At 52.0% G+C, this 12,727-nt stretch overlaps 1 protein-coding gene across 2 annotated transcripts in view; it reads right to left on the bottom strand.

Annotated features, from left to right (window-relative positions):
• The window catches only part of GARNL3 (GTPase activating Rap/RanGAP domain like 3), a 190,340-nt gene extending 186,128 nt beyond the window's left edge, over window positions 1–4,212 (bottom strand). The window contains exon 1 of one of the 2 annotated variants that reach the window (XM_077284902.1): window positions 3,980–4,212. In XM_077284902.1, the coding sequence (XP_077141017.1) occupies window positions 3,980–4,080 (101 nt within the window). In that variant the 5' untranslated portion in view covers window positions 4,081–4,212. The remainder of the gene's footprint in view (window positions 1–3,979) is intronic. The other variant, XM_077284900.1, reaches the window with a different exon arrangement.
• Window positions 4,213–12,727: the final 8,515 nt, after the last annotated feature.

The following is a 12,727-nucleotide window of genomic DNA, read 5'->3' as shown; positions in this document are numbered from 1 at the left end:
TTGTTTTCTCGGCCACATTCTACGTGCGAGAGAAATCACAGCATGCTGCAATTCCAACCGTATCTCGGACGAGAAACGCCAATGAGAGTCTATGGGTGCGAGAAAAACTCGCGACTTGCGAGAAATACGCACCGGTGTCCTTTAGAAAAGCCGGCATTTCAGTACGGTGTACAGTAAAATCACACTGACAGGTTAGAATAGGATAGATAAAATAAATGTCTACACATAGTATAGGTGTATATATATATATATATATATATATATATATATATATATATATATATATATATATACACATTTGTAATTGACACACATATATATATCTATATTTCATATAGAGCTAGATAGCAGAAAAGCCGGTAATTCAATTGTCGGCTTTTGCTAAATCATTACAGAACTCAACAGGATATGAGACATGGTTTACGTACAGTAAACCATTGCATATCCGTTAGATTTTTATATGTCCCTCCCTAATAATGTTAGTAGTGTGTGTGTGTGTGTGTGTGTGTGTGTGTGTGTGTGTGTGTGTGTGTGTGTGTGTGTGTGTGTGTGTGTGTGTGTGTGTGTGTGTGTGTGTGTGTAAAATTTGGGAGCTGTAGGTGTTAAATTAAAGGGTTAATTCATAGAAAAAACTAGCGTGGGCTCCCGCGCAATTTTCTCCCCCAGAAAGGGAAAGCCAGTGACTGAGGGCAGATAATAATTGCCTAGACAGGGACCATGGTTATTGGCCCCCCTGGCTAAAAACATCTGCCCCCAGCCACCCCAGATGTGCCTGTTCTGGCGCTTAGCCTCTCTCTTCCCACTGCCCTGTAGCATTGACATATGGGGTAATAAGGGGTTAATATCACCTTGCTATTATAAGCAGTAAGACACCTATCCATTATTAATCCAATAGTCTGAAAGGGTAAAAAATACACACACACTCAAATGAACTCTTCAGCCTGGGAAAATGCCAGCTGATTTTCCTACACTACAGAGTCCATATGAGTTCATGCCGCCAGGGGGCGGAGCTTCGGTGATGGCACCACTAGTCACCGAAACTCCTTTCCCTGCATTACATTCATTCCCTAGTCATTTACAGCTGGGAGCAGCCGCATTAGCAGCGCTCCCGGTTGTAAATGTAAATGCCCCCTGACATGGATTACTGCGTGGGACTTGACTGTACGGCGGACAGGTATGGGATATTGTTGTTTTTTTATTTTGGATTTTTTTTTACAGAAGAAAGAGAGCTTCGCTTGGATTGAGCGTACAATAAAGATGTTAAAACTTGTGTGTTTCATTCTTTCATTAAAATACTTTATTCTTAATGTGTGTGTGTATTTTAACCCTTTCACACTATTGAATTACCGGCTTTTCTGCTATCTAGCTCTGTATTAAATATAAATATATATATATGTGTCTCACTGATATAAATTTATATGACTGTATATATGTTTTCACGAATATTTGAGCCCATGGATCAATTATATGTCCATTTTGCAAGCCAGTGAGAAAATCTCGCCATACGGATGTCACACGGATACTTTTTGGAGAAAAAAATTGCATTCTCGCATTGAATACGGATGGCATACGGATCACTGTTCATGAACATTTCTGCGTATCTCGACAGTGTAAAAAGTACAGATTTTTTTATATGTTGTGTGCGACTCCTGCCTAACAGTCAGACGTGTGGGTTCTGTGGAGAAGAATAGTCAGAGACGTGTGGGGTCTCAGGAGAAACAGTCAGAGATGTGCAGGGTCTGAGGGAAGAAATGATCAGAGATGTGCAGGGTCTACGGGAAGAAACAGATGTGTGGGGTCAAAGTGGAATCAGTCACAGTTGTGCGAGGTCTGAGAAGAAACAGTCAGACAAGTGTGGGTTCTGGGGAGAGAAATAGTCAGAAATATGCTGGGTCTGAGGGGAGGAAGAATCAGAGATGTGCAGGGTCTGAGGGGAAACAGAGAAGTGCGTGGTCTGAGGGGAAACAGATCTGAATGGTCTGAGGGGAAGCAGTCAGAGATGTGCGGGGTCTGAGGACAAACAGAGGTGTGCTGGGTCTAACGGGAATCAGTCAAGAGGTGTGCAGGGTCTCAGGAGAAACAGAGATGTGCGGGGTCTCAGGAGAAACAGTCAGATATGTGCGGGGTCGGAGGGGAGAAACAGTCAGAAACATGCAGGGACTGGAGAGAAACAGTCAGCAGACATGTGGGGTCTGAGGAGAAGAATAATCAAAGACATGCCGAATCTGAGGAAAGAAACAGAGACGTGCGGAGTCTGAGAATAAACAGTCAGAGAAGTGAAGTGCATCGTCTGAGGAGAAACAGTCAGAGAAGGGAAGTGCATTGTCTGAGGAGAAACAGTCAGAGAAGTGAAGTGCATCCTCTGAGAAGAAACAGTCAGAGAAGTGAAGTGCATCGTCTAAGAGAAACAGTCAGAGAATGGAAGTGCATCGTCTGAGGAGAAACAGTCAGAGAAGGGAAGTGCATCGTCTGAGAAGAAACAGTCAGAGAAGGGAAGTGCATCGTCTGAGGAGAAACAGTCAGAGAAGGGAAGTGCATCGTCTGAGGAGAAACAGTCAGAGAAGGGAAGTGCATCCTCTGAGGAGAAACAGTCAGAGAAGGGAAGTGCACGTCTGAGGAGAAACAGTCAGAGAAGGGTAGTGCATAGTCTCAGGAGAAACAGAGAAGTGAAGTGCAGCAGTGTAAGGAGAAACAGTCAGAGAAGGGAAGTGCATCCTCTGAGGAGAAACAGTCAGAGAAGGTAAGTACATCGTCTGAGAAGAAACAGTCAGAGAATGGAAGTGCATCATCTGAGGAGAAACAGTCAGAGAAGTGAGGTGCATCGTGTGAGGAGAAACAAGCGAAATATAGGTTCTGAGAAGAAGAATAGTCAGAGACGTGCTTGGTCTGAGGCAAAACAGAGAGCAGTGATGTGTGGGGTCTAAGGAGAAGAATAATTCACACAGACCTGAAGGGTCTAAAGGAAGAAATAGTCAGAGATATGTGGGGTCAAAGTGGAAACAATCACAGTTGTGCAGGATCTGAGGAGAAACAGTCAAAAAGTTAAGTACATTGTCTAAAGAGAAACAGGAGACACTGAGACGTTCTGAAAAGAAGAATAGTCAGAGACGTGTGAGGTCTGAAGAGAAACAGAACTGCAGGGTCTGTGGAGACTCAGAGACTTGCGGGGTCTGAGGAAAGAAAGTGTCAGATGGGGGGGGGGGTTAAATTGAAACAGTGAGAGTCATGCAGTGTTAGAAGGGAGTAAAAAAAAGACGTGCAGGGTCTACGGAAAACAGAGACGTGTGGGATCAGACGTGCGGGGTCTGAGGAGAAATAGTCACAGACGTGCGGGGTCTGAGGAGAAATAGTCACAGACGTGCGGGGTCTGAGGAGAAATAGTCACAGCGGGGTCTGAGGGGAGAAACAAATGTGCAGGGTTTGACGAGAAATAGAGAAATGCAGGGTCTGAGGAGAGGAATAGCCAGATTTGTGCGAGGTCCTAAGGGAAACAGTCAGAGACCTGCATGATATGTTGGGAGAAACAGCCATACCGTAGATGTCCGGGGTCGGAGGGGAAACAGTCAGAGACGTGCAGGTTCTGAGGACAACTAGAGACGTGCGGGGCATGAGGGGAAACAGAGAAGTGCGGGGACTTTGCTTTGGTTACCTGGGAGCTGGTGGTCTTTACAGGCTGCAGAGCCCCCACAGATGGCGCTGGACTGTATGTCGGGGTCTCTGCACTTACTGGCAGGAGTGTGACTGGCAGCGGACAGTCAGTGCAGGGTCCTGTGATGGGGTGCCTGGAATAGGCAGGACTCAGGACAGGCTCTTCTTCCCACCCCATACAGGTACGCACTGCCCACTACCTCCTGACAATGGACTACTACTCTCATCAGGTAGTCCTGCACAAGTGCCCGCAGCAGCTGAGTATGCTGCCCGTCGCCAGTTGACACTGCTTGCACCATCATCCGCAGCTCTGGGCACCATTCTCGCTCACCTCTGAATCTCGAAGCTGCAGCCCTTCCTCAGCAGAGCGGCTCTCTTCCTCATGATGGACGACCTGTCCTTCCCTGTGTAGGGACCCAGCTGGCAGTCCATGGTCCCTCTGTGAGGACAGCAGTGCCAGCAGGAGCAGCCTCAGATCCGGCTCCTGAACAGAGCACACTGCACCGGCTGCAGAAGGAGGAGGATCAGCCACAACCGTGCTCCTCTCCTCCCACCACTCACTGCACCGGCCGAGCTCTGCTGCATCTCTGATGGCTCACAACTAGTGTTGAGCATTCCGATACCGCAAGTATCGGGTATCGGCCGATACTTGCGGTATCGGAATTCCGATACCGGGATTCCGATACTTGGCGCGTATCGGATACCGGAATCGGAAGTTCCATGATTCAAAATTCAGAAATTCAGCCAATGAGAAAGATTCCAAGTGTGGGCACATCCTGTTTAGCATGGAGGGCATGAAACTACTGGCAAGGCTGTGATTGGCTGCTTAAATGATGTCATGATGCAGTTTAAAAGTCGCTGGCGCCATTTTGCGATCACTCTGCTGTGAATTCAGTTAGTGACAGGACGCTGTTTGCTGACTGAGGGACAGTTTAGAGATAGCGATTTGCTTCTTTGTGCTTTCCAAAGGCTAATTTAGCAACCGCTGTGTTCACCTACTAATCACCTTCCTTTTGCCTTGTAGCGCTGTTTTCACAGCGATCTGCAAGGTCTGTGTGTGTGTGTGTGTGAGTGCAGCCCACTCTCTAGTCTGAGTGCAGCCACATAGGCCATCCATAGCTGGTTGTATTCAGTTCAGGGAGGGTGGTTCATTGCCTCATACTGTCCTTTTTTTTTTTTTTTTGAAGTAGTGCAGGCTGCTGCACATTTTTTCCAAAAATTCCTATTAGTGTCTTTCCACCCGTCTCCAGCTAATTTGTGGAAAAACACTACATAGGATAAAGTAGAGGAGGGTTTTTGGGCCTTGCAGCGCCGTTTACGGCTGTCTGCACGGTCTCCGTGTGACTGCAGCTCGCCCTGTAGTCTGTGAGCAGCCGTAGCTTGGTTGTCTCCAGCTCAGGGTTGTTCACTGCGTCATACCGCCAAATCAATTTTCATTTTGTTTTCAAGTAGTGTAGTCTGCTGCTAATTAATTTAAAAAAATCCTATTAGTGTCTTTCCACCCGTCTCCAGCTAATTTGTGGAAAAACACTACATAGGATAAAGTAGAGGAGGGTTTTTGGGCCTTGCAGCGCCGTTTACGGCTGTCTGCACGGTCTCCGTGTGACTGCAGCTCTATCCGTTGTCAGTTCAGCCCCCAAAAAATAAATAAATAATAAAGTTCACCAAACACACTAGTTACACCACTTTACATTTGTGTAGGCCACATTAGCTCATATTCAAGTCTAGTCCACACTTTAGAAAATTAGTGTGTCTTATACCTGTTAGGAGGAGTTGCTCAGGAATAAGCACACAAAGCCGTTAGTACTTTTCTGCTTATCTTTATCAGTCAACCAAGATGAAGAAGGCAGTGAGTAAGGCACGTGGGCGTGGGCGTGGGCGCGGAGCAGGGAGGGGACGTGGGGATTCTGTGCCTGCTGCGGGCACCGGTGAGTCATCAGCACCCACTTTCACAAGGGAACAGTCGTTCATGCGCAGCTTTGTCGCCGAGCACCGTACACCGCTGCTGCGTCAAGACCAAATTGAAGCCGTTGTGGGATGGATGGCAGCTAATGCATCAACTTCCATTAGTGCCACATCCTCTCAGACACAGAGCACTGGAGAGCAGCCATCTGTCTCTTCACCACCTGCAAAATTGCCCAGGCAGACAGAGATCCCAGGACAGGAGCAGTCTCTACTTCTGTTCTCTGAATCATCTCTTGGCTTGGAAACAGGGGGCCAGCCAAGCAGCATTGGAGAAATGGAAGAAGAGGCAGGGTGCAGTGATGCCCAACCGCTTTTTCTGTCTTCCTCTGAAGAGGCGGGTGGGCCAGTGGCTCCGGTCACCACCTCGCAGGCCGCATCAGCTGATGATGACACTCAGGTGCCACTTACTGGTGCGTGCTCTGCTGCTGAGACTACCCAGGAGGAGCAGTTGGGGGCAGAGGGTAGTGTAGATGATGAGGTCCTTGACCCATCTTGGCGTCAGGGACAGGAAGGTGGTGGGAGCAGCTCTGAGGAAGAGATTCCCCGTACGGCCCAAAGAGGGAGAGGGAGGGGGAAGACTGCGGATCCTGCAGCCTCCGCTTTGGCACCCGTAAGGAGCATGTCTCTTCCAAAAGTCAAAAGGGGGGCTCCCAAGACTTGCAGTGCCTGGTCCTTTTTTGACACAGTTGCAGATGACATTTGCTATGTCAGATGCAAGGTGTGTCATCAAAAAATCAAAAGAGGTCAAAAAGTCGCCAACCTCAATACCTCCAACATGTGGAAACATGTGCGCAACAGGCACCCGGCGGAGTTAGACAAACACACTGAAGAGCTAGGCCAACCAACAGCGGCAGCTACCACCTCTTCAGCTCGTGTTGCCTCTTCCTCTAGCTCACACGCAGCTGGTTCGGCTTCCTCCCAGGATCGCCGTGGAAGAACCTCTGGCCCTGTTGTCCAGAGACCCGCTGTCATTCCACCCGCAGCACCACTTTCCCAGTCAACCACACACTCCCAGCCCAGTCTACAGCCATCGGTAGTACAGGCATGGGAGAAAAGGCGGCCTTTCTCGTCAAACCACCCACGAGCACAGGCTCTGACTGCAGGCATTGCCAAACTTCTGTCACTGGAAATGCTGTCATTCAGGCTGGTGGAGACTGACAGCTTCCGTGACTTGATGTCATTGGCAGTCCCACAGTACAGTGTGCCCAGCCGCTTTTACTTCAGCAGGCAAGCCGTCCCTGCCCTGCACAAGCATGTTGAGGGACACATAAAACACGCGCTACTGAACGCCGTCAGTAGCAAGGTCCACCTCACCACCGATGCGTGGACCAGTCAACATGGACAGGGGCGATACCTTTCCCTCACTGCCCATTGGGTTAATGTAGTTGAGCCGGGTACAGACCGTGCGAGTGGCGCAGGACGTGTCCTGCCCACTCCAAGGATTGCAGGAATCCATTCTGTACGCATTGACTCCTCCTCTTACACCAGTTCCTCAGAATCATCGCTGCAGGAGCCGTCACAGTCCACCTCCACATGGACCCGTGATGAACGTGTACCTGTTACGACCGACATGAGCACAGCCGTGGCCAAACGTCAACAGGCCGTCTTGAAATTAATTTTTTTGGGGAATCGTAGCCACACAGCGCAGGAGCTCTGGAATGCCATCAAGCAGGAGAGCGATGTGTGGTTTGAGCCAGCGAATCTCCAGCCAGGCATGGTAGTGTGTGATAATGGCCGAAATCTGGTGGCAGCCCTGGGCCTCGGCAACCTCACTCACATCCCATGTCTGGCACATGTGCTCAATTTGGTCGTGCAGAGTTTTTTGAGGGACTATCCGGATCTTGATGCACTGCTGCACAAGGTCCGCCTAGAGTGTGCTCACTTGCGGCGTTCCAGCACGGCAAAAGCGCGCATTGCGGCTCTGCAGCGCCGACACCGCCTGCCGGAACATCGCATCATATGTGACCTACCTACCAGGTGGAATTCCACGTTACATATGTTGGAGCGGTTGTGTGAGCAGCAGCAAGCTGTAATGGAGTACCAGCTGTATCAGGCGCAAAAAAGTCGCAGTCAGCGCCGTACAGACTTCACAACCACAGAGTGGGCCACTATGAAGGATGTCTGCCAGGTTTTGCGTCCCTTTGATTATTCCACGCGGATGGCGAGTGCAGATGATGCACTAGTCAGCATGACTGTCCCCCTTATCTGCCTGCTTGAAAAATCACTGCAAGCGCTAAGGGATGATGTTGTGGAAGAGGTGGAGGATGAGGATTCACCACTTCCATCATCTTCTGGACAGTCAGCGCCACGTGGTTCCTCACAAACGCGTAGGCAGGGGACAGTTTGTGAGGAGGATGAGGAGGAGTCAATGGAGGAGGAAGACATCCGTCCAGAGGAGGGAGTTCCCGAATTGTCCAGTACTCAGTGTGTACAGCGAGGGTGGGGTGATGACGAGCGGGCAGAGATCACGCCTCCAGCTGGGGACAGCGTTTCTTGGGCAGTTGGCAGTCTGCAGCACATGGTGGATTACATGCTGCAGTGCCTGAGAAACGACCGCCGCATCGACCACATTCTCAACATGTCTGATTATTGGGTGTTCACCCTCCTCGATCCTCGCTACCGGGACAACGTAGAAAGCCTCATCACACCGTTGAACCGGGAGCGAAAAATGCGGGAGTACCAAGACACACTGGTCAGTTCCATCATCTTCTCCATTCCAACTGAGAGAAGTGCTGCTACTGCATTCCAAAGCAGCTCAGTGCGTCCAGGCAGTGGTGGAGGCTCTGCACAAAGAGGGAGCAGAAGCAGTGCCTCTGCCCAAGGCAAGACCAGTATGGCCCAACTGTGGCACAGTTTTGTGTGCCCCCCACAAAAGTCTACACCATCACAGACGGCTCCAGTCAGCAGGAGGCAACGGTTCCGTCAGATGGTGACAGACTACATGTCTTGCCCTCTTGCTGTACTCCCAGACGGCTCTTCCCCTTTCAAGTTTTGGGTCTCAAAGCTGGATACATGGCCAGAGCTAAGCCAGTATGCATTGGAGGTGCTGTCTTGCCCTGCGGCCAGTGTATTATCGGAACGTGTCTTTAGTGCTGCAGGTGGTGTACTAACTGACCGTCGCATGTGACTATCCTCCGATAACGTTGACCGGCTTACTTTCCTGAAAATGAACAAGGCCTGGATCTCGCAGGAATTTGCCACTCCTCCTCCTGATTAAATAATTAGGTCACTGTATACGTTATCCAGGTCTCCTGTTGTGTTCATCTTTCTACCACCTGAACTTAAATTCCTGGGCTCCAACACCGCCAGTTGAGGCTCAGACGTGCCGTCTGCACAGTCAAAACATACGACCCAGTGTTATTGGGTTTCAGTAACGTCAGCTGATCCCCAGCTGTGTAGCCGGCAATGTGTCATGCGACCGCCACGCTGACACAACAACTGAAATGTAAGGGAATCTGTCCCCCCCCCCCCCAAGGCGTTTGTTACTGAAAGAGCCACCTTGTGCAGCAGTAATGCTGCACAAGGAAAAAGGTAGCTATTTTGGTTTTGCTCCTTGCACACGCAAAACTTAACACTTATAAAATGTGTCCACTGATACCGTAAAACCGTCCCGGAGGTGGGACTTTCCTTCGTAATATGACGCAGCACAGCCGTCATTCCTACCCCCCCGGCGCCGCGCCCCGGCTCCTCAGCGTTGTTTGATTCCGTCCCGGAGCCTGCGCTGTTATGTTATCCCGTGGCCAGGCACACTTAGCGCTGCCCGTCTTCTGGCATCATTTGGTGTCAGGCTGGCTGCGCCTGTGCGGCCACGCTGGCCGAGAGCCCGCCTCGCAGTGTCTTCTGATTTAATCCCACTGGGGGCCTGGGATCTATGGACATGCGCAGTGCATATCTGAACCTCCACCTCTCACTCATCTCCCTATGGCTTCTTCAGACTGTTCGGTGTCAGCTGGTCCCTAATAGCATGCCACGGCCGTGACACCGCACAGTCTGGAAAAGAAGCCGTAGGGAGGGGAGTGAGAGGCGAGGATATGCACTGCGCATGGCCATGGATCCCAGGCCCCCAGTGGGATTACATCAGAAGACACTGCGAGGCGGGCTCTCGGCCAGCGCGGCCGCACAGGCGCAGCCAGCCTGACACCAAATGATGTCAGAAGATGGGCAGCGCTAAGTGTGCCTGGCCACGGGATAACATAACAGCGCAGGCTCCGGGACGGAATCAAACAACGCTGAGGAGCCGGGGCACGGCGGCGGGGGGGTAGTAATGATGGCTGTGCTGCGTCATATTACGAAGGAAAGTCCCACCTCCGGGACGGTTTCACGGCTTCAGGGGACACATTTTATAAGTGTTTAGTTCTGTGTTTGCAAGGAGCATGATGAAAAGAGCCACCTTTTCCTTTTGCATCTTTTGTGCTGCACAAGCTGGCTCTTTCAGCTACAAACGCCTTGGGGGGGGGTTAAAGGTTCCCTTTCGACTTTCTCAGGCTTCGGCCTACATTGTGTTCCTCTGCTTTTCCACCTGCCCCTGGGCTCCAACACCGCTAGTTGCCGTCCAGAAGTGCTGTACGCACAGTCAACAGTCGCTCCTCTGTTATTGGGGTTCAGTAACGTCAGCTGTTCCCCTGCTGTGTGTGTGGCAATCCCTCCTACCTCCTCCAACCTCCTCCTCCTCCACCTGTCCCTGGGCTCCAACACTGCCAGTTGCCGTCCAGAAGTGCTGTACGCACAGTCAACAGTCCCTCCTCTGTTATTGGGGTTCAGTAACGTCAGCTGTTCCCCTGCTGTGTGTGTGGCAATCCCTCCTACCTCCTCCAACCTCCTCCTCCTCCACCTGTCCCTGGGCTCCAACACCGCCAGTTGCCGTCCAGAAGTGCTGTACGCACAGTCAACAGTCCCTCCTCTGTTATTGGGGTTCAGTAACGTCAGCTGTTCCCCTGCTGTGTGTGTGGCAATCCCTCCTACCTCCTCCAACCTCCTCCTCCTCCACCTGTCCCTGGGCTCCAACACCGCCAGTTGCCGTCCAGAAGTGCTGTACGCACAGTCAACAGTCCCTCCTCTGTTATTGGGGTTCAGTAACGTCAGCTGTTCCCCTGCTGTGTGTGTGGCAATCCCTCCTACCTCCTCCAACCTCCTCCAACCTCCTCCTCCTCCACCTGTCCCTGGGCTCCAACACCGCCAGTTGCCGTCCAGAAGTGCTGTACGCACAGTCAACAGTCCCTCCTCTGTTATTGGGGTTCAGTAACGTCAGCTGTTCCCCTGCTGTGTGTGTGGCAATCCCTCCTACCTCCTCCAACCTCCTCCAACCTCCTCCTCCTCCACCTGTCCCTGGGCTCCAACACCGCCAGTTGCCGTCCAGAAGTGCTGTACGCACAGTCAACAGTCCCTCCTCTGTTATTGGGGTTCAGTAACGTCAGCTGTTCCCCTGCTGTGTGTGTGGCAATCCCTCCTACCTCCTCCAACCTCCTCCTCCTCCACCTGTCCCTGGGCTCCAACACCGCCAGTTGCCGTCCAGAAGTGCTGAACGCACAGTCAACAGTCCCTCCTCTGTTATTGGGGTTCAGTAACGTCAGCTGTTCCCCTGCTGTGTGTGTGGCAATCCCTCCTACCTCCTCCAACCTCCTCCTCCTCCACCTGTCCCTGGGCTCCAACACCGCCAGTTGCCGTCCAGAAGTGCTGTACGCACAGTCAACAGTCCCTCCTCTGTTATTGGGGTTCAGTAACGTCAGCTGTTCCCCTGCTGTGTGTGTGGCAATCCCTCCTACCTCCTCCAACCTCCTCCTCCTCCACCTGTCCCTGGGCTCCAACACCGCCAGTTGCCGTCCAGAAGTGCTGTACGCACAGTCAACAGTCCCTCCTCTGTTATTGGGGTTCAGTAACGTCAGCTGTTCCCCTGCTGTGTGTGTGGCAATCCCTCCTACCTCCTCCAACCTCCTCCTCCTCCACCTGTCCCTGGGCTCCAACACCGCCAGTTGCCGTCCAGAAGTGCTGTACGCACAGTCAACAGTCCCTCCTCTGTTATTGGGGTTCAGTAACGTCAGCTGTTCCCCTGCTGTGTGTGTGGCAATCCCTCCTACCTCCTCCAACCTCCTCCTCCTCCACCTGTCCCTGGGCTCCAACACCGCCAGTTGCCGTCCAGAAGTGCTGTACGCACAGTCAACAGTCCCTCCTCTGTTATTGGGGTTCAGTAACGTCAGCTGTTCCCCTGCTGTGTGTGTGGCAATCCCTCCTACCTCCTCCAACCTCCTCCTCCTCCACCTGTCCCTGGGCTCCAACACCGCCAGTTGCCGTCCAGAAGTGCTGTACGCACAGTCAACAGTCCCTCCTCTGTTATTGGGGTTCAGTAACGTCAGCTGTTCCCCTGCTGTGTGTGTGGCAATCCCTCCTACCTCCTCCAACCTCCTCCTCCTCCACCTGTCCCTGGGCTCCAACACCGCCAGTTGCCGTCCAGAAGTGCTGTACGCACAGTCAACAGTCCCTCCTCTGTTATTGGGGTTCAGTAACGTCAGCTGTTCCCCTGCTGTGTGTGTGGCAATCCCTCCTACCTCCTCCAACCTCCTCCTCCTCCACCTGTCCCTGGGCTCCAACACCGCCAGTTGCCGTCCAGAAGTGCTGTACGCACAGTCAACAGTCCCTCCTCTGTTATTGGGGTTCAGTAACGTCAGCTGTTCCCCTGCTGTGTGTGTGGCAATCCCTCCTACCTCCTCCAACCTCCTCCTCCTCCACCTGTCCCTGGGCTCCAACACCGCCAGTTGCCGTCCAGAAGTGCTGTACGCACAGTCAACAGTCCCTCCTCTGTTATTGGGGTTCAGTAACGTCAGCTGTTCCCCTGCTGTGTGTGTGGCAATCCCTCCTACCTCCTCCAACCTCCTCCTCCTCCACCTGTCCCTGGGCTCCAACACCGCCAGTTGCCGTCCAGAAGTGCTGTACGCACAGTCAACAGTCCCTCCTCTGTTATTGGGGTTCAGTAACGTCAGCTGTTCCCCTGCTGTGTGTGTGGCAATCCCTCCTACCTCCTCCAACCTCCTCCTCCTCCACCTGTCCCTGGGCTCCAACACCGCCAGTTGCCGTCCAGAAGTGCTGTACGCACAGTCAACAGTCCCTCCTCTGTTATTGG

Source organism: Ranitomeya variabilis, chromosome 2 (genome assembly GCF_051348905.1).
Source record: "Ranitomeya variabilis isolate aRanVar5 chromosome 2, aRanVar5.hap1, whole genome shotgun sequence".
Lineage (NCBI taxonomy): Eukaryota > Metazoa > Chordata > Amphibia > Anura > Dendrobatidae > Ranitomeya > Ranitomeya variabilis.
This window is presented reverse-complemented; position numbering and strand designations above follow the sequence as displayed.